The 26,444-nt window shown below is 43.4% G+C and overlaps 2 protein-coding genes across 3 annotated transcripts in view; both read right to left on the reverse strand.

Annotated features, from left to right (window-relative positions):
- trappc14 (trafficking protein particle complex subunit 14) overlaps positions 1-8,679 on the reverse strand; it is a 29,091-nt gene extending 20,412 nt beyond the window's left edge. For both annotated transcript variants that reach the window (XM_015974731.3, XM_015974730.3), the window contains exons 1-4: positions 8,261-8,679; positions 5,173-5,501; positions 2,370-2,465; positions 2,119-2,248 (exon numbers count right to left, since the gene is read on the reverse strand). In XM_015974731.3, coding sequence (XP_015830217.3) covers positions 2,119-2,248; positions 2,370-2,465; positions 5,173-5,501; positions 8,261-8,453 — 748 coding nt within the window. In that variant the 5' untranslated portion in view covers positions 8,454-8,679. The remainder of the gene's footprint in view (positions 1-2,118; positions 2,249-2,369; positions 2,466-5,172; positions 5,502-8,260) is intronic.
- Positions 8,680-21,732: 13,053 nt separating this feature from the next.
- LOC107395352 (odorant receptor 131-2-like) lies at positions 21,733-22,827 on the reverse strand. Its single transcript, XM_015974727.3, has one exon. The coding sequence runs from the start codon at positions 22,808-22,810 to the stop codon at positions 21,806-21,808; it is 1,005 nt and encodes a 334-aa protein (XP_015830213.3). The 5' UTR covers positions 22,811-22,827; the 3' UTR covers positions 21,733-21,805.
- Positions 22,828-26,444: the final 3,617 nt, after the last annotated feature.

Genomic DNA, 26,444 nt, shown 5'->3' on the forward strand with positions numbered 1-26,444 from the left:
TCGCCGCCTCTCCCGACTCCAACCAGGCCCATCATCCTAGATAGCTTTGCTCCTGTTTCTTTGCCTGAGTTAACCAAACTAGTTAACTCTATGAAGACATCTGCATGCCCCCTCCACATCTTACCCTCATCTTTGTTTAAAAGTGCTTTTCTGTCCATCGGTCCCAGCGTGCTCTCTATAATTAATGCTTCTCTGGTTTCTGGTCAGGTCCCTGTTTACTTTAAGAACGCTGTAATCCACCCGCTTCTTAAAAAACCGAGTCTTGACCCCTCTCTCCATAGCAGCTTCAGACCCATCTTCATCTCCAAGATCTTGGAAAAGGTTGTGGCTAAACAACTCACAGCTGCTCTTGATGAACATAACATCTCTGATAGCTTCCAGTCAGGTTTTCGTAGAGCTCATTCTACTGAAACAGCTCTTCTTAGGGTCTCTAATGACCTTCTGACTCTCAGTGATGCAGGGGACTGTTCTGTTCTGGTCCTGCTGGACCTGACTGCAGCCTTTGACACTGTTGACCATCACCTGCTACTGGAGAGGCTGAGAGACTGGGTAGGCCTATCAGGATCTGCTCTGGAGTGGTTCTCCTCTTATCCTTCTGAGCGCTCCTTTTCTGTGGCCGTCTCCAAGTTTAGGTCCTCCGCCACCTCCCTTACCCATGGTGTCCCACAAGGTTCTGTGCTGGGGCCTCTGCTCTTCCTCTTCAGCACATCCTAAGCTCCTTCAAAGGAATCTCCTACCATCTTTAGGCAGATGACATCCAGCTGTACATCTCCTTTAAGCCCCATGAGATGTCTAAGCTGCAGCTGTTACACACCTGCTTAGACCCTATTAAAACCTGGATGGTGGGAGCTTTCTTCAGCTGAATGAAGATAAGACTGAGATCCTCATCTTTGCCCCAGACAAGCTGGTTCCCAAAGTCAGAGACTCTCTTGGTCAGCTTGCTTCTCACACCAAACCTTCCGTCAGGAATCTTGGCGTGACCTTTGACCCTGCTCTCACCCTGGATTCTCATGTCAGTTCTCTTGTTCGCTCTTCCTTCTTCCATCTCAGGAACATTACAAAGCTGAGTCCCATTCTGTCCCGCTCTGAACTTGAGACAGTTCTCCACACCTTCATCTCCTCACGCTTAGACTACTGTAACTCTCTTTTCACGTGTCTGAGCAGAACCTCCCTGAACCGTCTACAGGTGGTTCAGAACGCCTGTGCTCGGCTTCTGACCAAGTCCTCCAAACACACCCACATCACCCCGCTTCTCCTCCAGCTTCACTGGCTGCCAGTCAACTTCAGGGTTCATTTCAAGATCCTGGTTCTGGTCTATAGGGCCTTACATGGACAAGCACCATCTTACATTGGTGATCTTCTTAGTCCCTACACCCCCAGCAGGTCCCTGAGGTCCAGTGACCAAAGCCTACTGGTTGTGCAGCACCAGGCTAAAGGTCAAAGGTGACAGATCATTTGCTGCTGTGGCCCCCAGACTCTGGACCTCTCTCCCCCTGAGCCTGAGATCAGTGGACTCAGTGGTCTCCTTTAAAAAGCAGCTGAAGACTCACTTGTTCAAGCTGGCTTTTGTATGACCTTCTTCACCTCTCTCTCTTTATTCTGCTCTCCCCACCTATTCCACCTTCCTCAGGATCCACTGATTTCCCTCTTTCCTGTTCACTCTCTCTCTTTCTTAACTTTTTTTAATCACACTTGTCTATTTTAGCTAATTTCAAATATATTTTAAAACATTTTCTAAATGCTTTTTTATATTTTTACATTTTTTGTTTTTGTGAAGCGCCTCGTGATTTTTATCTTGAGAGGCGCTATAGAAATGATATTTTCTTCTTCTAACCACCGCTTTGAGGCTGAGCCAGCTAGCAGTAGCTGCTAACTGTAGAAATTCACTGGTTGGATGTTTATATTAATGTAAACCTTACGGGGTCATCGGGTTTCTTGCTTGAAGTTATATTTATATTTTAAAACATTCAGTTCAGTTTAGATATATAGCTCCAAGTCACGACAGGAGTAGCTACAGAGCCATCGCCCAGCCCTTCTCTGAGGTTTCAGGACGTCTGCTTTTCTGATGGTTCTGGTCCAATGGGGGGAAATGCTAAAGGGTGAGATGCAGCGTTGTACCCTGAGCTTTGAAGGTGTTCAGGTCATGTCTGAAGGTGTGTGATGGCTCTCGCTGCTGCAGGACATTCAGGTAGCCCAGCTCCTGGACCTCCACCTTCTCAGCTTCTTTCTTCCACACCGTCACCATCACCTGCAACCAAAACATCCGTCAGACACTAAACACACGAAGGCCCGGGACTCAGGTTGAGTTGGACCCTTCAACTGACGCGTGTGAGGCGCATTGACCCATCTGGAGAAGGTCACGCCCTTACCTTGACCTTCAGGGTGTTGACAGGAAGTTTGTCCAGAGAGAAGGTGAGAGGGAAGATCACCTCATCTGGTAGGACCACTGGCTCATCTAAAGGAGACTGACAGGGAGAGACAACCAGAGAAAAAAGATCCACATGAACACTGGAGCAGGAGAAGGTCAAGGTCAAGAGAGGTCAGGAGGTCAGATTCTTTACTAAAACTTTACTTTCGCTCAGCACCAACTAATTATCCTCTATTAGCCTCTAAAGGTCTGCTATCACACAGCTGCAGCAGTTTCTACTTTATAAATCTCACCTGTCCTAAAAACAACTTTCTGGATCACATCCCGCGGTCAATGCAACCTACGTTATTAATATTCTGCACACGCACAAGCTGGCTGATTGGTGGCTTTTCACGGGTAACCATGGCAACAAAGAGGTCTAGAATATTGTAATAGGACTGAAAAATGTAGGTACTTGTGGGTGAGTTAGAGGAACGGTCAGATCCCATTTGCTCTTCGTCTGAGCTGCTGCTTCTTGTGTGGGCAAACAGGCAACGGTCCATACAACGCTGGCGAGACAATGACACTCTTTTTATTGCCCTGCAAGCTGTTGTCCGATGACGTTTATCATATCCCCTATATAGTATCATATACTCTGAAGTGCTCCATTTGCATAAAACCTCAGAGCAATCAGCACCTGCATGGTGGGGGACAGTGCCCCGTTCCTCTCCGAGTGCCACAGCAGTGGGGAGAACTCATCAATAGTTTCTGTCTGTCAAACCAAAATCTTTCCATTACCTCGCCGTCGGCGAAAATATCCAGCGGGTTTGTACGATCTCGTAAAACGCGCTCTATTCTAATAGCTCTTTCCTGCCGAAGTCTGTGAATGAAACGCCTTGCCATCGCTCACGCGTCTGCTAACAATTCTTACAACAGAATGTAATGATGGGGAAAAAATGATTGTCATGGATAGTAGGTCCGATCTTCTAACTCAGGCCCGGTCCAGACCAGGTGTAAAAGTTACACCCGTCCCCGTAAAGCGCTTACACCAGGGTCAGTTTGCTTATTTTTGCCACATTTTAATGTCGTTTTTCTTTATACAGGGAGTGCAGAATTATTAGGCAAATGAGTATTTTGTCCACATCGTCCTCTTCATGCATGTTGTCTTACTCCAACTGTATAGGCTCGAAAGCCTACTACCAGTTAAGCATATTAGGTGATGTGCATCTCTGTAATGAGAAGGGGTGTGGTCTAATGACATCAACACCCTATATCAGGTGTGCATAATTATTAGGCAACTTCCTTTCCTTTGGCAAAATGGGTCAAAAGAAGGACTTGACAGGCTCAGAAAGGTCAAAAATAGTGAGGTATCTTGCAGAGGGATGCAGCAGTCTTAAAACTGCAAAGCTTCTGAAGCGTGATCATCGAACAATCAAGCGTTTCATTCAAAATAGTCAACAGGGTCGCAAGAAGCGTGTGGACAAACCAAGGCACAAAATAACTGCCCATGAACTGAGAAAAGTCAAGCGTGCAGCTGCCAAGATGCCACTTGCCACCAGTTTGGCCGTATTTCAGAGCTGCAGCATCACTGGAGTGCCCAAAAGCACAAGGTGTGCAATACTCAGAGACATGGCCAAGGTAAGAAAGGCTGAAAGACGACCACCACTGAACAAGACACACAAGCTGAAACGTCAAGACCGGGCCAAGAAATATCTCCAGACTGGTTTTTCTAAGGTTTTATGGACTGATGAAATGAGAGTGAGTCTTGATGGGCCAGATGGATGGGCCCGTGGCTGGACTGGTAAAGGGCAGAGAGCTCCAGTCCGACTCAGACGCCAGCAAGGTGGAGGTGGAGTACTGGTTTGGGCTGGTATCATCAAAGATGAGTTTGCTGGGCCTTTTCGGGTTGAGGATGGAGTCGAGCTCAACTCCCAGTCCTACTGCCAGTTTCTGGAAGACGCCTTCTTCAAGCAGTGGTACAGGAAGAAGTCTGCATCCTTCAAGAAAAACATGATTTTCATGCAGGACAATGCTCCATCACACGCGTCCAAGTACTCCACAGCGTGGCTGGCAAGAACGGGTATAAAAGAAGAAAAACTAATGACATGGCCTCCTTGTTCACCTGATCTGAACCCCATTGAGAACCTGTGGTCCATCATCACATGTGAGATTTACAAGGAGGGAAAACGGTACACCTCTCTGAACCATGTCTGGGAGGCTGTGGTTGCTGCTGCACGCAATGTTGATGGTGAACTGATCAAAACACTGACCGAGTCCATGGATGGCAGGCTTTTGAGTGTCCTTGCAAAGAAAGGTGGCTATATTGGTCACTGATTTGTTTTTGTATTGTTTTTGAATGTCAGAAATGTATATTTGTGAATGTGGAGATGTTATATTACTGTTATATACTGGTAAAAATAATTGAAATGGGTATACATTTGTTTTTTGTTAAGTTGCCTAATAATTATGCACAGTAATGGTCACCTGCACACACAGATATCCCCCTAAAATAGCTAAAACTAAAAACAAACTAAAAACTACATCCAAAAACATTCAGCTTTGATATTAATGAGTTGTTTGGGTTCATTGAGAACATGGTTGTTGTTCAATAATAAAATTATTCCTCAAAAATACAACTTGCCTAATAATTCTGCACTCCCTGTACGTTTGCAACGTAGAAAAAGACTTATGCAGTTTCCAGACCCTGTTTGTGTGTAAGCAGCATATAAACGAGGCCCTTAGGCTGGATCAGAGCTTCTAGACTGGGTCAGATGTTCTGGGCTGGATCAAAAAGGTGGATCATTTGGTTCTGATAGTTTTGGTACCTGGACAGGTGCCCTGCGGAACTCCCTGGAGGCCGTCCCAGATGAGTTGTGGATCATCAGAGGTTTGCAGTCCCTGAAGCTCCGACAGCGCGAGTCCACCCTGCTGCCCAGTGCCGCGATGGCAGCCTCAGCAGCAGCGATGTAGTCGTCTTCTGCGTCCTCGTCCCCACTGCTCTGGTAATCGTGATGCCGGTGGTAGTTCCCTCGATGGCGGTTGTTCTCACCTGGACTCACGCTGGCCACAGCACACAGAGAGCCTGCCAGCTCCCTCCAAGCTCGACTACCAGCCGACTCTGTCCCAAAGTTTACTGCTGCCCCATCAGCGCCCCCTGTTGATAGAAACACACCAGGGAGCTCCATCATACTGGTGTTACCTGTTAGGGAAGTTACTGACTTAGCTGGATCTTGACTCTAACTCCTCTGTAAAACAGCAGATTACTTTCAACCAGCCTGCCAAAAACTGGGTTTGTGAGGACCTGCTGAGACCTGGACTTTGGGTTTGGGGATTTTATGAGACCTTGGATCAGCAGGAGCTCACAAACGTAAAGCAAAGATTCTGCAACAAAGAATAAAAGACAGACAATAATTTTTAAATAATTTCAAAATAAATATGTAAATGGTAAATGGCCTGAATTTGATATAGCACCCTCTAGAGTCCTGGAACTTCCCAAGGTGCTTTACAACATAATCAGCCATTCACACCCTGGTGGTGACGAGCTACATGGTAGCCACAGCTGCCCTGGGGCGCACTGGCAGAGGCTAGTCTGCTGTACACAGGCACCACCGGTCCCCCAGAACACAACCAGCAGGCAAGATGGGTTAAGTGTCTTGCCCAAGGACACAACAGCAGCGACAGACTGAGCAGGGCTTGAACCTGCAACCTTCCGATTACGGGGCAAGCACTTAACTCCTGAGCCACCATTGCTCCAAATAAAATTTCACCCATCCATCGCTTTTCAGTCGCCTTTTCAGAGTTGGGTCGTGGAGGCAGCAGCCTAAGGCGAGAGGCCCAGACTTCCCTCTCCCCAGCCACTTGGGCCGGCTCTTCCAGGGGAATCCCGAGGCGTTCCCTGACCAGGTGAGAGACATAGCCCCTCCACCGTGTCCTGGGTCTTCCTTTAGGTCTCCTCTCAGTTGGACGTGCCTGGAAAACCTCACCAGGGAGGCATCCAGAAGGTATCCTAACCAGATGCCCGAGCCACCCCAACTGATTCCTCTCGACGTGGAGGAGCAGCGGGTCTACTCCGAGCCCCTCCCGGATGACCGAGCTTCTCACCCTATCTCTAAGGGAGAGCCCAGACACCCTGTGGAGAAAACTCATTTTCTACTCCGGTTCTACTCCGAGCCCCTCCCGGATGACCGAGCTTCTCACCCTATCTCTAAGGGAGAGCCCAGACACCCTGTGGAGAAAACTCATTTTCTACTCCGGTTCTACTCCGAGCCCCTCCCGGATGACCGAGCTTCTCACCCTATCTCTAAGGGAGAGCCCAGACACCCTGTGGAGAAAACTCATTTCGGCCGCTTGTATCCGTGTTCTCTTTCTTTCGGTCTCTACCTAAAGCTCGTGACCATAGGTGAGGGTAGGAACGTAGATCGACCGGTAAATCGAGAGCTTCGCCTTCTGACTCAGCTCTCTCTTCACCACGACAGACCGGTACAACGCCCGCATCACTGCAGACGCAGTTTCTGTTCTTGAAACTACAAGGAAAGACAAGAAAAATGTTGAATATCTTCAGGAATAGTTTCACAATTATTACAGTAAATTACTGTATGAACTGAACTGTACAGGAATGTCTACTTTGTGAAGTGCCTTGAGAAAGACACTCGTGGAGTCTTGTTGTGATTTGGTGCTCCATAAATAAGCTGTTTTTATTTAAATAATAGAAACAAAAAGCACCTGAGTAGAGCTCCATCTTTTCAGATGACTTTTCATGAATGAAGAGGGAGAATTCTGATGAAAATTTAAAAAAGCTATTTTTCAGTAATGAGACTGATCTGAGGACAGAACACTTTCCCCTTTTAACCAATCAGCTTCCAGGATGAATCTCATCTTGCTGACCCCTTTATTCATCCCTGAACGCCCTGCCCAACGAGGTCCAGGACCTCTGGATCAGATACCTGATAGTTTCTCTGGTTCTGCTTATTCCATCAGAGTTCTTTAAAATCCCAGACTTAAGTAGAAACAAAGCAAAGAAACTGGACAGCTCTGTTGCCGTTCCAGATCACTGAAAATAAAAGACCTGCTCCAGAAACACAAGTTTCATGTTCCTCAGAACTATTCTGTTCATTATGGTTAGATAAGGCAGTCTCAGCAGGTCAGAGATGTTTGAAGATCAGACTCAGGGGTGTCAAACTCCAGTCCTTGAGGGCCGGTAGCCTGCATCTTTTTGTTGTGTCCGTGTTCCAACACAGTTGATTCACCTGTGCAGCAGCTCATCAGGCCCTCCAGAAGCCTGTTAATCACCTGCTGATTGAAATCAGGTGTGTTGAAACAGGAAAAACACTAAAACATGTGGGATAGTGGCCCTTGAGGACTGGAGTTTGAAACCTGTGCACTAGAGCGTCCCTCTAGTCCAAGTTTCTCCTGTTTAAACTGAAAACAAACTGAACATATTTCTAATGAAGAAACTTTCTTGAATGCAGCTGTAGTCTGTTATTTTATTTAAGAGAATAAAAGCTGAAACATGACCTGTAGTTCGTGGATCATGAATGAGATCTTCCGTAGTTGCTGACGGTCTTTTATTTTGTAGGAGGCGACTCTATTCAGAGTAAATGTCTGTGCAGATGTTGCTGAGTCACGTTTAGAACGGTAACACGGTTTCAGGAGGACTTTCTGCGTTTTCCGGTGTTGAAGATGTTTCATGTTTACGGAAGTGATTCCCTTGCGGTAAAATTCTACCTGAACCCAAGGAGGTTCTGATGGTGTCACATCAGAATCGGTAAACAGGTAAACAACCGCGAGGGTCCGTAATGATGACGTAAAAAATTATAGCTTGGTTTGAATCAAACCGAATACTAGCTGAACACCCCCCTCCCTCCATTCCGTTAACACCAGGCACCATTCAGGCTTACCCCTACCGGTCCTTACCGGGGCCCTGCTCGGTCGGTGTCGCCCCCGCGTCTCTGCAGCGCAGCACCAGCAGGAAGCGGACGGTCTCGCCCAGGTAGAGGTGGCTCCGGCGGGGTAGGCTCCGGTACCGGGCCGGGTCCGACAGGTCCGTGATGGGCACAGCCGGGAAGTACATAAAATACTCGCACTGCGACTCCATCACCTGCACCATGGCGACGACCAGAGGCCGAGCGAGCGAGCAGGACCAGCACCAGAGTCAACGAAACGAACAATGACACATCAACTTCCTGCTTCCTCTTTCAAAATAAAACGTGTCAGGATCACAGCACGCTGAAGAATGATATTATGGCGCCCCGTATTGGTCATTCTACGGAAGTACAGCTGTGTTTCATGTTACAAGGAAACAATAAACACATTAGACTTTTACTTACCCTTAATAAAATACGGACAAATACATAAATAAGACGACATTGGCCTCTGGCTGCACACTTACACCCAATCTGCTGTTGACAACATGGTTATTATGTTTTCTGCTAATATTCTCTTTAGGTTTACCGTAGCTTCAGTCTAAATCGACTCCAAGTGAAAAATGTATTTATCTTTGTTCTAACAGAGCAATTATGGTGTTATTAGCATATAAGTTCTAAAAAATATTCAAACCAAACAGTTGAGGAAATCCCTTCTGGTTCAGAATGTAGCCCTTCAAAATAAAAAATAAAAACTCTGTAAAAATCGTTCACTGAGAAGGTGAGGTAAAATTGTTCAGTACTGAAATTCGATGAGTGATGCTTTATGTATCCAGCAGATATTATAAACAGCTGATGCAAAACACGTTTCAGTCGGTAGGATGTAGACGGGAATGAAAAATAGCCACAAGAGCAAACACATTTGTGCAAGGTGGGTATATAGCTATCAATATTTATCACAATTTATGGATATCTGTGGGTGATATATATATATATATATATATATATATATATATATATATATATATATATATATATATATATATAAATGTGTGTGTGTGTGTGTGTGCATGCGTGCATGTGTGTGTGTGTAATGAAACTAGAAATATCTCATCCACCAATACTATTACAGTGATTTCTTTCTCCTTTTAAAGTAGACATTATGAGTAAGCAGTACTTTGAAACTACTTCCGGTTTGGTGCCTAATTGTCATTTTTGAAACATTTAATATTTTCAGTAATAATAATAATGCATTGAACTTAAACAGCGCTTTTCTAGACACCCAAAGACGCTTTCCACACACTCTCACTTTCACACACTGCTAGTGGTGGTAAGCTACTTGCAGCCACAGCCGTCCTGGGGAGGTCTGACAGAGGCGAGGCTGCCATTTGGCGCTGTCGGCCCCTCTGACCACCACTAACACAGGCAAGTTGGGTGAAGTGCCCAAGGACACAACAGCAGGATACCCCTGGCGGGAGCTGGAATCGAACCCATGACGATCATGAGGCAACCCACTCTACATAGGGATCCTAAGCCTCCTCCCTCTCCGGTCAGCTCATGGGTCTCTGAACAGGGCTAAAAGAGCTATTTTCTAATCCACTTTGCCTTAGCCCTGAATCACACATATGTTATACTTCATTTAAATGAAAAGTAACATTTTTATTTCGACCATGCCAGTCATGTACTTTGAGATTTTTCAGCTTGTAAAAATTCGTAATTATCATGACTACAAATCAGACGTCGGCATGTCGCCACAGAATCTCCTCTGCCCTGTTACCACTTAGATTTATGGTGGTTTCCTCCTGAGAGAAGGATTCAAAGTTCGCTGAACTTACAGCCATTTTCTGCTTTTCTCTGTGTCTGTAAATGTTCTATTTGGTAAGAGGCAAGCTTTTATGTATTTATTCTAGTGAATCCACAATTAATTCAACAGGTAAACTATACAGATACTGATGGTGTATCAGTATACTGATTTATGAGCTACAACATAGCTACAGCTGACCTGGGACACAATGACAGAGGCGATACTGTGGAGGAGCACAGGCACCACTGGTCCCTCTGACCACCACCAGCAGGCAAGTAGGTTAATGTTAGCTTATAACCTAAATAAAATTAATTTTATTCTATTTTATCTAACCTTTTTTTAACCAGGTAAGTCGAATGAGAACCCATTCTCATTTGCAACGACGATCTGGGCGAAAAGGCAGCAGCAACAGACACAATTACTTTTCCACCAAAGACCAACAGACAGGTGAGATAAAAACAGTTTGACATAAGACATAAAAAATAAGAATAAAAAAGGTAGGTAAAAAGATTTGTAGCAATGGAAGTGAAAACGTCGAACTGACAGTTTATTCTGTGTTCAGATCAAATTTTGCGGAGGGAAAGATGGATGCTCCTCCAGGCCAGCGGTACCTTGTCCAGACTCCCTGATGAGCACAAAAAGGGTGAGAATTTAATTTTTACTTGAATTTCAGCCTCAAACAATTTATTACACATGTCTTGCGAGGCCAGGCGCCTTGCTTACGAGGACACTGCCCTTCCTTGGTCAAAGAAAACCGTTAAGTGGAACAGACTTGCATCACGTGGCCGCACCTTCTCCTCGTCCATCTGCTGCACCTAAAGGATCTTCTGACATCCTTTAACTCTGCAGTCAGAGACGCGAGGGTTTCCTATTTCTCCAACCTGGTGTCCCAGAGCAAAGGGAACCCCAAGGTGCTGTTTAACACCATCAGCAGCATCGTCTCTCCTGCCTCTCCTACAGCCTCCATCCACTCTGCTGCAGACTGTGGGAACTTTCTGTCTTTCTTTGTGGACAAAGTCAATAAGGTTAGATCTAGCATCTCTCCTTCAGCCTTATCGCTGCCTCTCCCGACTCCAACCAGGCCCATCATCCTAGATAACTTTGCTCCTGTTTCTTTGCCTGAGTTAACCAAACTAGTTAACTCTATGAAGACCTCTGCATGCCCCCTCCACATCTTACCCTCGTCTTTGTTTAAAAGTGCTTTTCAGTCCATCGGTCCCAGTGTGCTCTCTATAATTAATGCTTCTCTGGTTTCTGGTCAGGTCCCAGCTTACTTTAAGAACGCTGTAATCCACCCGCTTCTTAAAAAACCGAGTCTTGACCCCTCTCTCCATAGCAGCTTCAGACCCATCTCTGAACTTCCGTTCATCTCCAAGATCTTGGAAAAGGTTGTGGCTAAACAACTCACAGCTGCTCTTGATGAACATAACATCTATGATAGCTTCCAGTCAGGTTTTCGTAGAGCTCATTCTACTGAAACAGCTCTTCTTAGGGTCTCTAATGACCTTCTGACTCACAGTGATGCAGGGGACTGTTCTGTTCTGGTCCTGCTGGACCTGACTGCAGCCTTTGACACTGTTGACCATCACCTGCTACTGGAGAGGCTGAGAGACTGGGTAGGCCTATCAGGAACTGCTCTGGAGTGGTTCTCCTCTTATCTCTCTGAGCGCTCCTTTTCTGTGGCCGTCTCCAAGTTTAGGTCCTCCACCAACTCTCTTACCCATGGTGTCCCACAAGGTTCTGTGCTGGGGCTTCTGCGCTTCCTCCTCTATCTGCTTCCTCTTCAGCACATCCTGAGCTCCTTCAAAGGAATCTCCTATCATCTTTATGCAGATGACATCCAACTGTACATCTCCTTTAAGCCCCATGAGATGTCTAAGCTGCAGCTGTTACACACCTGCTTAGACTCTATTAAAACCTGGATGGTGGGAGCTTTCTTCAGCTGAATGAAGATAAGACTGAGATCCTCATCTTTGCCCCAGACAAGCTGGTTCCCAAAGTCAGAGACTCTCTTGGTCAGCTTGCTTCGCACACCAAACCTTCCGTCAGGAATCTTGGTGTGACCTTTGACCCAGCTCTCACCCTGGATTCTCATGTCAGTTCTCTTGTTCGCTCTTCCTTCTTCCATCTCAGGAACATTGCTAAGCTGAGTCCCATTCTGTCCCGCTCTGAACTTGAGACAGTTATCCACACCTCCATCTCCTCACGCTTAGACTGCTGTAACTCTCTTTTCACGTGTCTGAGCAGAACCTCCCTGAACCGTCTACAGGTGGTTCAGAACGCCTGTGCTCGGCTTCTGACCAAGTCCTCCAAATACACCCACATCACCCCGCTTCTCCTCCAGCTTCACTGGCTGCCAGTCAACTTCAGGGTTCATTTCAAAATCCTGGTTCTGGTCTATAGGTCCTTACATGGACAAGCACCATCTTACATTGGTGATCTTCTTAGTCCCTACACCCCCAGCAGGTCCCTGAGGTCCAGTGATCAAAGCCTACTGGTTGTGCAGCACCAGGCTAAAGGTCAAAGGTGACAGATCATTTGCTGCTGTGGCCCCCAGACTCTGGACCTCTCTCCTTCTGAGCCTGAGATCAGTGGACTCAGTGGTCTCCTTTAAAAAACAGCTGAAGACTCACTTGTTCAAGCTGGCTTTTGTATGACCTTCTTCACCACTTTCTTTCTGCTCTCCCCACCTATTCTACCTTCCTCAGGATCCACTGATTTCCCTCTTTCTTATTCACTCTCTCCCTATTTCTTTAAAATTTTAATCATAATTGTCTATTTTTTGCTCATTTTGAATATATTTTAAAACATTTTCTAAATTCTTTTTTATATTTTAACATTTTTGTGTTTGTGAAGCACCTCGTGACTTTTTTCTTGAGAGGCGCTATGGAAAAGATATATTCTTCTTCTTCTTCTTCTTCTTCTTCTTCTTCTTCTTCTTCTTCTTCCATGGGAGTCGCGTAAAGTCACATGACACGGGAGATATTGTTACATTTTATATGTATAGGTTTCAGTATGAATATATAACAAGTCTTTAACTTTTTAAATTGTGTTTATATTTGTTAAATTTAATATATATGTGAGTTACTACCCGCTAGCCACCGAAGCTGCAACTACTAAGCAACTAACCAAACATAGATAACTGCTTTGGATCTAAAAAACCCCCCCAAAAAACCCTTAATTGTAAACATGAAATTTGCTCCCGAAGTAGCTGTCGGCTTCTGATCCTCCATCCTTTTGAAAATGCTGGGGTGTATTCTGGGAAATTTTAGACCAAGGCTAGACTACAAGACACCTCCCGTGTGTCCTTGCTCAGCTAGCTAAACAGCTAACAAACGGAGAACACACGCCTCAGTAGAACATGAACATTGGAACTAGGCCTGGGCGATATGGCAAAAAGAATGATCATGATATATTTTTCCATATCGTTCGATCTCGAATTTAATCACGATTTATTTTTATATCGTCAGTTTAAAGCAGCTTAAAATGTAAAAATAAAGAAACTAGATATTAGTTAAACCTGGTGCGTCTTTAATGATATACAGGTACAAAACAAACAAATTGTCTGCTTTGGGAAAATTAACATACCCTAAAATGTAAACTTTTTTATCTGTGGTATGGATTTGCCATTTATGCCATAGCTACTGGCACTTAATCTTAACAATACAGTTTAGCTACTTTGCAGGTACAAAATCAAACAACGGAAAAAAAATGTAAAATATAAAAATTAGCACTGCAGAATTGTCAAATCAAATATTTTTATGCAAACAATAACACACCTATAGACCAAAGTTTAAACTGTAAACCTGAATGTCAGTTTTGCTGGGCTGTAAACCAACTGAATAAAATGTGCATAATTTGTAAACACTTTATCTTAGATAACAATGCAGTGTAACTATTTTGCAGCTACAAAATTAAACAAATCAAAACAAATAAAAAATATAACATTAGTACTGAATCCTCAAATAAAAAATTAAATTTTATTTTTGGCAAGGAAAATCACACACCTAAAGATCAAAGTTTAAACTGTAAACCGGATTTTCAGATTTGCCATGTTACAAACCAAATGAATTAAATGTGCTAAACTTGTAAACACAGAGCATAACACTGGTGCACATTACTTATGACCACAGCCTGCTCATCTGTTGGGCCAGACGTGGAAACAGCAAAGGGCTTTTTGAAAAAGCATCTGAGACACTGCGTTGATCTTTAAAGCCTCTATTTTGTCAGCATCGATGTAGCTGGTCTTGAAGCGAGGATCAACAAGGGTTGCCATTAGGGCTGAATGATCTATTGTTTTCAGACTGAAATTGCGATTTCAGAAAACACGATTTCGGAATCGTCAAAGCTGCGGTTTTTGGCTGAGCAACTAACGGACCCAGGATCAGCTGGGTAACATCATGACTCTCCCCCATACTGGTGTGCAAGCATGACACTCTTAATTAGTGCCCCTCACTGACCCAGGATCTGTTGTGTTAGGGGAGTGGTCATGCGCCAATCACATGGTGATCACGCTGTTTTAATACCTTCCTGCCAAGCTCGCCGATAGTAACACACTATGAGTGACGCTAACCAGTTAGCTGCTCCGGCTCCTCGTGCTCTTGTGCGACACGTTCTCAGCAAGTAAACAACACAGAATTCTTGTCCAGACGCAAATCTTCAAATCGACACTCTAATGAAATTGCTTCAGCAGAACCAGAGTTAGGAGATTTTATTCGCCAAGACAAGGAGCACGTCGGTCATTTGGGAGTAATTTGGGTTTGAGACTGCAGACATGCAAAAAAAAAAAAAAAAAACAGGTACTGTGCAGAACCTGTTGCGCTAAAGTTGCAACTTCAACCGGAAACACAACAAACTTTTACAGGCACCTGAAAAATCATCACAAGCATTTGCACGAGGCATGCATAGGAAAAAAGTCAGGTGAAAAGTCGAGTGAAAGTGATGCTCAGGCCAGCTGTGGTAAACAGTCAACAATTACGCCACAACTACTGACATGTGGTCAAGCAGAACGACCGAACCATATTTGAATTTGACTGTGCATTTTGTGAATAACAAATTTGAAATGAAAAGTCGCTGACCTGACGTGCATCACTACAGACAACGCAGCTAACGTCATCAAAGCGGTGGAACTTAATGACTGGACCAGACTTCAGTGTTTTGGACATAGGCTGTATCTTGCAATCGGTAAGTGTGTGTGAGTGTGTGTATGTTTTATTAATTTACACGTATTTAATGTGATGTGAAAATAATTGTGTAAAATGGTATAAGATTTTTCATCATGTATTTCTTTAGAGTTTCTTTAAATAATTCATTAATAACATGTTAAAGTCAATATTAGATGATGAACAATGTGTTAAGTGCTTTTGATAGTTTATTTCTCCACCCGTTTGCTTTCTATAGATTATTTTCTTGTATTTCTTTTGCTCTCCTGCTAAAAACTTTTGAGCCTGTAATGCTCTTACCGTAAATCCTCTAATACAGGCCCGGGTCTGTATTTGACTCAAGCTCATCAAGCTCCAGGCCTTTATTGGAAGGAGGACCAAAATTAGAGGCAGGCCTTAATTTCTATTTGAGCAAAATGAACTAATGGTTCGCTGGAGTTTTTGACAATTAAAATTGCGCCCACATTTTCAAAGTTAAACACATTTCTTTTAACAACGGTAGTTTCTGCTTCAGCCATCTCCCCCCTCCCCCTGCGCAGCGGCCGCAAACTCACTGATGCGCCTGCAGCCTCTCGGAGTTCCTGCTGCTCTAAACATTAAAATAATTATTTCATTTTCTGTTCCTCACTTCTGATTACCTTCAATGGTGTCTGTTTGTTGCAACCAGCAGGTACAACAACTAACTTGTTTTTATTTGACTATTTTTCTGTCCTGCCTGTTTATTATCTTCCTGCATCTCCTCTCAATCCTAAAGAAAAACTGCTACCTGGGTTCATATATATTCACCTTATGAGTTACCTTTGAACTGCAGTTCTAAAAGATCTACCGACCGCAGAAACAGCGGAGTGCTCGCCGGCCGCATCAGTTAGGTGCGTCACCGAGGATAAAACAGGTGATGCGCCCCGATCCACAGCAGCGAAACGCATCAGGCACAAATAAAAGAATAAAAGACAGAAAACATAAAAGGAAATGAGCCAACATGAACAATCGTGCGTTAAATTAGTTTTTGAGGTGGCGACACCTGATTTGATAATGTTACTGTGGCCGTGCTCAGGACGCAGATGTCTGGAGCGCGTCAACAATCAGAGCTTTGCATGCACAAGCTGGTTAAGGTTAGGATGGGGGTGAGGGGAAGGTTAAATTGCAAGAGGGTAAACGTAACAATTTGGTTAAATGTCCGTTTTACGGCGGCTGTCAGTACCGACGCTCTGGCACAGCACGTTGCCCCCCCGAGCGCAGGAGCTTGTCACCTGCTGACAGCAGGCTGCTGTCTTTTCCGAGGGCTGCATCTTGACAGTCATTATCACGTGACAGCGACTAGTCGATGACAGGCATAAAAAGTCACTATAGAGCAGTGAAGTCGACTAGTGACTAGTTCATACAACCCCTGCTACTGCTCCCCAGAGTGTTCTGCAGCATAATCAGCACGTTCTCTTTGAAATTGATATCAAATGTTCACCTCCTCTTCGTCTCCGCACGGTTAAAGTTACCCTCGCGGTCTATCACTGGCAAATCAAAAGTGAGACGGATGACACAACTGCCCCCCGTACTTGCTTGTTACCACATTCCACCCGGCCACAATAAAAAAACGGCCATTATTCACCTCCGCCGACTCCGACCAAAATATGATACCCGGCAGTTAATTAAATAGAGGCTAATATTAGAGGATTTACGGTATGATAATCAGTAATGTTTAACAGTGACAAGAAGATAACTGCACTTATACACACCATGCAGGACACAGTAATCAGGTCTACCCTACTGGACCGGGTACCCAGAGGCTGATCAACATCCTCCTTTGACCTCCGGATCTGAACAGAGGGTCGTCTGAACAGTGAGGTAGAACACAAGATTGCGTCTGAATGCCTCTTTTAAGAAATAATTTAGCTTAACTGCAAACCAAATTCTTTTCACCCAGAACGCGTTTTTCTCTCTCTAAGATAAAAACCTTCCGAGACCTACATTCACACATTCAAACACACACACACTTCATTTTTAGTTTCATCCAGACACAGGATGCTTTAATACCAAGTTTTTAATACCAAAGCTTTTATAAATTGTCATTTATGAATTGTCTTTTAAATTGTTAGTAATAAATTCTTAACTTTTTAAACCTGACTCTTCTTTGAAACAAAACAGAATGGTGCATTTGGTCACTGAATGAGCAAAGATCTCTTTAGATCTTCTGAATTAATAAATAAACTTTTGCTATTAATTTAAATCTCTTAAATTAATTATTCATCTTTTGATTAAATATCGACCAAGCCAGTTGGTGTATGAACTTCTATTGATTATATAAATATCCGTGGATATATATATGTATATGATATAAGTTTCATTGCCAGTTTGCTTGATCTTTCTCAGGGTTTAACAAAGCTGAAATAGCAACAGCGTTAAATTCTAGTTATGTAGATTAACAACGCTACATGCATATACATACGCTGGCTGTTGCAGCGCTCTGCCAATGACGATGGCGACCGTAGATCAAGACAGATCAAGGAAGCGCAATTTCACAGAAGAAGAAATTGAGGTACTTGTGGGTGAGGTGGAGAAATGAAAGGAAGTGCTTTTGCAAAACAAATAAGAGAAAATCCACCGAGTGGCACAGCGTTGCTGAAGCCGTCAATGTTGTGAATTCTTCAGAGAGATCTGTGGTGGATGTAAAAAAATGTTCCAGCCCGGATTTGATCCCCAGACTCCCAGGAGAAAGTCACGCGCCCTAACCAGTCACCCACACAGAGATCTCCCTTGTCCAAGTAGCCAGGGCGCATGATCAATCAGGTCACAGTGACAGGACACACACCGTCACACAGACGCATGACATTCTGTCTCAATCTGTCCCCCTGCTGATATTCTGTATTCCGTATTCTGCGCTTTAGGCTGTGTGTGTGTGCGTGCGCGTGTGTGTGCGCGCATGAGTGTGCGCGCGCATGTGTGTGCGTGTGGGGGGTCTTGTTCTGTTTGAAAACCAAGCAGTACAAGTGATAATGCTGCAGGATTTCATAATGTTATCCTTCTCAGCAGCAGCACTGCAGGTGCTCTCCATGTCCAACATGTGTGTAAGCCAGGTCCTTAGTCAACTTAAAGTTGTGCACATTTTTTCACTAAGTTTTCTTTCATAAATCCCAAAGTTTGCTTGTAAAGTTGCTGACGCAGTTTTCCGACCCCGTTTTGTGCGTAAGCAAGCTTGATAAATGAGGCCCCAGAGCTCTTGCCTTCATTGAAGATAAATACAGTGACCCAGCCACACAGGAGCTGCTGGACATAACGTCTTTCCTTTATCCCAGATTCAAGACTACATGAGGGCAGAGCATCAAAGAAAAAGTCCAGATTCAAATGAAGCAGGCGGCACAAGAGGTAACTTGTCTTTTTATGTGTGTGTTTACAAAATGCCACAAGTTATATATTTTTTACATTCATTTTATTTATTTATTTTTACATAAAAGGCCAAATTGCGTAAGTCATACCAGACGACAGCATTTTGACAGCTTAATCTCTGTTTTACAGGACGAGAGAGCTCGTCTTGACACCACAGATGCCATGCCCCAAGGTGCCTCAGAGGCAGCTCCAGCCACCACCGAGAAGGGAAAGCGGTCACTGGGCTGCTTCTTCAAGAGCAAGGCTGCACCTCCTTCTTCCTTCACTGTGCAGTTGGAGGATGCTCCCAAAGCTGAACTGGACAACTACCTGATGAGTTCAACTATCGATGGACAACAAGATCCACTTGCCTGGTGGAGAGTGCACAGTTAACTTTCCATGGCTGAGCAAACTGGCTTGTAAATTCCTGTGCATACCAGCCACTAGTTCGCCATCAGAGCGATTGTTTAGTGCTAGTGGCAATGTGGTCACATGTCAGCGCTCTTGTCTGAAACCAGCCAAGGTTGACATGTTGGTTTTCTTGACCAAAAATCTGTAAAGAGTCATGTAGCGTTGTGAAGAAAAGTTTTATTAAGGTTTTGAGATTTATTTGTTCAGTTTTTCGCCCTGACTTTGTGTCAGGCTTTGTTTACAAAAGACATATTTATTTATCTGGAAAAGTGCAGTATTGTTGGGCAAGACCCTGTTTTCCTTTTTGGGAGTTTTTTGGACATTGTTTCTCTGTTTATTACATATTTAAGATTTTTTTTTGTTTTTTTAATTTAATTTAAGACAAAGATTTTTTGTATTACTACTACTATGGTAAAATGAGGATGGCTCTTTTAGCTCTTCATCTGTGACAGTCAGAGACTTTAAAGAATATTTATGCATGTTTCTTAAAAAATAATAAATATGTTTGAAAGTTAATCTTGTTTTTAGTTTTCATCTTTGTAAATGTTAATGCGCATTTTGAATTTAGTGCTGATGCTTGATTTGAAAAAAATCGTAAATCGAATTGAAATCACAATTCCTGACAAATATATCGCAATTCAATCTTTTCTTAAAATCGTTCAGCCCTAGTTGCCATGCTGAGGAGGTTATCAGTGACATCATCATCATATATTTCATTTAAGTAGCAGGGGTCTCATTTATCAAGCATTGCGTAGAATCCTTACTAAAACCGTAAGTAAGCTCAGCAAAAAAAATGTACTCACGCCAAGTAGGTTTGTGATCTATCAAACATGGAGTACGCACAGTTGCACGCAATCTCCGCTTCATAAACCAGAAACTATCTAGAAAGGTTCTCAGCTGCTTTTCAGTCACATCCGACCCTCACCACACCCACTTACTGCCATAAATAGTCAATGCAAAGTGCCTTGTGGATCTCATGCATATACATAAGCCGGCTGTTGCAGCGCTCCGCCAATGACGATGGCGACCGTAGATCAAGGCAGATCAAGGAAGCTCAGTTTCACAAGCAGAAATTGAGGTACCTGTGGGTGAGGTGGAGAAATGAAAGGAAGTGCTCTTGCAAAACAAATAAGAGAAAATCCACGGAGTGGAACAACGTTGCTGAAGCCGTCAATGTTTTGAATTCTTCAGAGAAATCTGTGGCGGATATAAAAAACATGGTCCAATCCAAATTCAATCCCCAGACTCCCGGGTGAAAGTCACACTCGCTAACCAATCAGCCAAACGGAGATCTCCTATCCAAGTAGCGAGGGCGCATCATCAATCGGCTCACAGTGACAGGACACACACACTGTCACAGACGCATGACATTCTGTCTCAATCTGTCCCCCTGCTGATATTCTGCATTCCGTATTCTGCGCTTCAGGCTGTGTGTGTGTATGTGCGCGCCCGTGTGTGAGTGTGCGCACGTGTGTGTGTGTGCGCGTCCGCACATGTATGCATGTGGGGGTCTTGTTCTGTGTGAAAACGAAGCAAGCTTAACTCATTCACTGCCAGCCGTTTTCTGATCACTAAAGCCCCTCACTGCCAGCCATTTTGAGTATTTTTACTGTTTTTTGAAGAGTCACAGAATATTGTGCTCTATGGCTATGCAAACACCAAAACTACCAAATGAAAGAGTCAACTCTCTTCTTTGATCAGGAGAAAACGGCTCGTTTTAAACCTTTTCCGTTCTTTCACAATTTGCTGTAGAACACAGGTGGGTTTCACCAGAAATGCCTGTTTCTGAGCCAAAAATGGTCCCCAAGGCTCGGAGGAAGACTAGTGGGCATAGAGCCTTTTTGGTGGCTGCTCCAAAACTCTGGAATGAGCTTCCATTAACCATTTTATGACCATGATTATAACCGGGCAGCCTGGTGATTTTTTATAGTATGGCTGTAAAATTGTAATAAAACGTGCAAAGTGGTTGTAACTTTTTTCAGAACAACCTCAGCTAGTCTCTGGTTGGTGGTTAACATTTATGTCTATTAAAGCCTGTAAAAAAAGCAGCTTAAAAGTAAGAAAAAAAAACAGAGTTGAATTTTTTACATTTATTACTGAACAGGAAATTCTAAATGACAGCCAAACAACATCAAATGAACTATTTAAACTTTGAACTGTATATCAAACACTGAGAAAAAAGCGTGAAACTTGACCTCTTTATCTTTTTTACATTTCTGACAGCAGCCCTGTCTCTGACTACAGGTATATTCTCAGGTTCAGAGAATGACCTATACAATAAAAGAAACAGGTAAAGTAACATAAAATAAATCCATACATAACAAATGTAGGTATATTATTTTCAGCAAACTAAATATTTATTGCAAAAAAATAATCAATTCTGGAATGAAACAGAATTTTACATTTAGGAAATAGGTGAGTGCTGTTCAAATACAAAACAAGTTAGATTGTACAAACATTTAACCTAAATTAGTTAGCAGGTAATTTATCCCATGGTCTGTATCTTCAGGAATTCTGGGACACTTGATGAATCGAAGGAATTTTCTTTGTGACATTTCCATAAATTCATAAAAGTTATTTATAGAAAAATTCACCACCGTTTCGTTCTGGGCTCTCTCCGTCGCAGTTTTCTCTGCTTCCGTGTGATGCTGCATGTTCTTTATCAGAGCAGGCTGGTAAAGGTATCCAGGAAAGACAAGGATATCACAGGAACAAAAAACACTGTCAGGGAACTGAACTAGGATTTAAATAGCACACTCATACATTGTAGGTGAATAAAAACTGTGAGAGACAGCATTTAAAAAAAATTAGGAAATCACATTGTATTGTAAAGTTGAATACATTTTACATTTGAAAGGAAAAATCACCTGACAGGTATCTTTTTCCTTGCTTGAATGTCAGGAATCATAGATGAGTGTCCCCACTGACAACTCAGATTGAAGATGAGGACGGATCTGATGGTTCTGTCTCTGAGACCATAAATGAGACAGCTAAGACATTTAGGGAGAATATTTATACAAATGTAAAGACAGATCTGCATGCGTACAGTTACAACCCTGTCTACATTTTTGGAAACAACACTGATCAGTGAGTTTTGTATAGTTGAAGACATTGTGAGTCCCATCTGCACTAAATGCAGCAGCAAAGTCCTACGAGCCCTTTTGGCTGACACCTTGTTTGTAGAAGCAGTCCGAGCAGCTATCATGATACCAGTATAGGAGAAAATGACAGTCACTCCGCCTAAGGCAAACAGAAAATAAGTGGAGAATTTATCATAAATATCAGACATAGGATCAACATACACACCCTCTTTGCCACAATAATCTGTCATCTGCAAGTGCTGCAGATCTTGAAATGAAAATCTTAGCATGATAATTAGTTGAATAATACTATTTAGCAAGCTGAACATCCAAATGACACAAATAACCACCTTTGTGTTTCTGATAGTGATGATGGCACTGTGCCTTAATGGAAAGCACACTGCTACATACCTCTCTAGACACATAAACAGCAGTGTGATTGAAGAGATTCTGTGTGAAAGTGAATACAGTGCTGTTAGAGCTACACACACTGGAAACAACAGTGCCACTCTAATAACAGGCAGCAGAAACATTGACTGACTGTGTGCCAGCTGGACAGTATCTGCAAAAAGAAGATTAAACAGAAGAATATAACGAGAAGTTTCTTTAAACACAGGTTTACTTCTCAAAGTGTATAATGTGGTCACATTAATAAAAAGAAACACACAGCATGGCAGCGTTGTCACAATGCAAGATACCACTAACCCCAGGAGCTCCTGACGCTGCAGCTCAACAGAGACATTGACCTGAGTTTGATTTGTTAGCAACATCTTAAATGTTAAAAGCATCTGAATTTAAAGTAACAGCACACAAAACAATTGTTGGTCTAACAACTACAACATTTAATTCTGACAGCAGAGATGCTAAGAATATGTGATGTAAAGACATCACCAGCACTGGTCTAGGCAGTTTCCCCTCCACACCTTTGATGTTTATGTGATCTGTCAACACACACACACACACACACCTACACCTCACTCAGCATGGCTCTATTAAATACCCGCTCTTATAACAACAAGTCCTTCCTGCTCATTGCTCAATGATCTAATTCTGTCTAAAAACCTGGACTTTCTGTTTCTGACTGAAGTTTGGCAGCAATCATCTGTAGGGTTGGGCATCGTTTGATTTTGAACAATTCCGATTCCAATTCCTTGTTTCGATTCCGGTTCCTATCGATTCCCGATTCCGATTCTTTGAAGACATGACATGCTTTACATGAGCCAGCTAACCACAGGTCCTACTTGATGAAATAATCTTAACTTCAACATGAATTTTAACTCTATGAACAATAACATCACCTTCATTTAAACAAAAACGTGTTTTGGAGAAAAAGAGAAAAAGACTTGCAGCACAACCAGTGTGTTTGCTTCTGACCACAACCAAAGTCTGGAAGAAGCCTCTGGGACGAGAGGCTAAATGTCTCCAACATATCCAGAAACGTCCAGCTGTTTTCAGCTGAAACTCTCACGATGATCATGTCCAGGATGACTGGCGTGGCTATTTTACTTTACTTTATTTTTATTTATTCATGTATTGTTTTTATATTTTTATTGATGTGTGTATTTTTTGTGACTGTGTGCGTAACTGGGCGCTAATTCTCGTGTCACATGGCAAATCAAATTTACCTGTGGGTATTAATAAAGTTACCGTGACCTTGACCTTGACTGAGAACTACACATCCATGCTGCAGCAGCATTAAGTCAGAACAGAAACTTAAATGTAGCTGCTGTCAGTAACAATCTGGCAGTTTTAAACATTAAAACTCTCAACAGAAATAGTTGAAAAAGGAAATTAAAATGTTCACAACTGTGTGTGTGATTTATTATTAATATTATCATTATTTATTGTGGCAGAAGCTGGTGTGGTCCACCACAGAGAAGCTGCTCTAGCATGATGGCTTTAATTATTCTACAGGTTGTTGTTCAGCCTTCTGACGCTCAGCAACACTCGTGTTGGCGACTCATGTTGGTAAGCAGCTGACACTCCGTGTGTGTTTTTATTTCTGTAGTGAGACAAACTCGCCTCACACCGTCCAGAGTTTGTTCTTTAAAGCTTCTATTAAGTCCACCGTGTTGATGTCTTTTAACAAGTTTCCTCTACGCTGCAGGAGTTAAAGTTTACATGACGGAGTAAAAGTTCGGCAGACGCGTTTGTTTATATCTGGTTGGGGGAGGGGGACTCTGTGCTGCACACAGACAGCAGGTGTGATCAGCTCTGAAAAGCGTTGATCACAATTTGCAGATCAAGTTTATTTTTCACGGAGATTGGCCGCGGTTTCCTCTTCCGTTGGCATTCTAGGTATGGTAACTAGGAATCGAAATAAAAAACTTTGAACTATTCCGGGAAAAACTAACAGTTGGAACCGGTTCCGATCGATGCTCGATGCCCAACCCTAAACCTGATTATTCTGGTCTGATTAAACTGCCCGAGTGGTTATTCTTTTCTTAGCCAGCCCTGGGGTTCTGGTCATGCTGGATGCCTAGCTGTTGTTTTAGAGACCATCTTCCATGTAGTTCTACAACCTCTGGTCGCTCTGCTTCCATTGAACTGCAGCTGATTAAAGACTGGCATAAGGACCCGTTTTACTGTGCTGTGGTTTATCATCCGATTGGTTCAAACAATTATTTTCTTTAAGAGTTTAGTAACTTTTTATCCTCCACTGTGAAGCTGTCCAGACTGGTGATTGTTGGTGATTTTATCATGCATGTTGATGGTGCCTCAGACCAATTTGCCATGAGCTTCTCCAGCCTCATATACTCCTTCAGCTTTACCCAGCATCTTTCTGGCCCCACACACACCAGAGGGCACACTCTAGACTTTGTTTTTACCCTGGGTCTAATTGCTGACAGTGTTTGTCCTGAGGACATTTATATTTCAGATCACCATTGCATTTTCTTTAACTGTTCAGTTTCTGCGTCCCCACCTCCAGCTCGCCGTATGGTTAGTTCTCATTTTCTTAATGAGAGCACAGCTAGCAAATTTTCTGCTGCTTTTAATCCACCCTGTTCTTCTGATGACGACCCAGATTCCTTAACGTCTCAGTTTAACGAGCATTTTCTCTCCATCCTGGACAACATCTGTCCTGTCTGAACCAGATCAGTTCCTGCAGTGAACCCTACTCCCTGGTTTAATACAGCATTCACAGCCTGAAGTGCCAATGCAGAAAAGTTGAGTGCTTGTGGAGGAAAATCTGTCTCCACATCTATCTGCTGCATCCAAAGGATCTTCTGACATCCTTTAACTCTGCAATCAGAGACGTGAGGATTGCCTATTTCTCCAACCTGGTGTCCCAGAGCAAAGAGAACCCCAAGGTGCTGTTTAACACCATCAGCAGCATCGTCTCTCCTGCCTTTCCTACAGCCTCCATCCACTCTGTTGCAGACTGTGAGAACTTTATGTATGTCTTTGTGGCAGTGAGGCAGCATAATGAATCAGAGAGGGAAGTATAGTATGCTTGATGAAATAGTCTGAACTTCACTTCCCTCTCTCATGGTGTCCCACAAGGTTCTGTGTTCGGGCCCCTATTCTTCCTCCTCTGACTGCTTCTTCTTCAGCATATCCTGAGCTCCTTTAAAGGAATCTCCTGTACATGTCCTTTAAGCTCTATGAGATGTCTAAGCTGCAGCTGTTCCACACCTGCTTAGACTTTGCTCTTCCTTCTTCCATCTCAGGAACATTGCTAAGCTGAGTCCCATTCTGTCCCACTCTGAACTTGAGACTGTTCTCCACACCTTCATCTCCTCACGCTTAGAATACTGCAACTCTCTTTTCACGTGTCTGAGCAGAACCTCCCTGAACCGTCTACAGGTGGTTCACAAGGCCTATGCTCGGCTTCTGACCAAGCACTCCAAACACACCCACATCACCCCGCTTCTCCTCCAGCTTCACTGACTGCCAATAAACTTCAGGGTTCATTTCTAGATCCTGGTCCTGGTCTTTAGGGCCTCACATGGACAAGCACCATCATACATTGGTGATCTTCTCAGTCCCTACACCCCCAGCAGGTCCCTGAGGTCCAGTGACCAAAGCCTACTGGTTGTGCAGCACCAGGCTAAAGACCAAATGTGTCAGGTATAGGGAACTGGAATCAAAAGCAAGGCTTGAGAATGAGGAGGTAAAAGGCAAATGTCCTTTATTAAGGCAGAGGTCAAAAAGCAGGTAAATATTCCGACAAGCAAATCCAAATTAGCTGGCAAAAAAGTGCAGAAATGGATGCACCAAAACTAAGTCAATAATACTGAGAGCAAACACTAATCACAGCTGGAATGAAGAGCTAGAAGACAACAACAAACTGGCAACTGAAAAGGAGAACAGAGAGAGGTTAAATACAAGTGAACACAGCTGGGATGAATCTGGTTAACGAAGGACAGGAAGTGACACAGAGGAGAGAGGGGGATGTCAAAGTAAAACAGAAAACAAAGA

This window comes from Nothobranchius furzeri, chromosome 10, assembly GCF_043380555.1.
Source record: "Nothobranchius furzeri strain GRZ-AD chromosome 10, NfurGRZ-RIMD1, whole genome shotgun sequence".
Classification (NCBI taxonomy): Eukaryota; Metazoa; Chordata; class Actinopteri; order Cyprinodontiformes; family Nothobranchiidae; genus Nothobranchius; species Nothobranchius furzeri.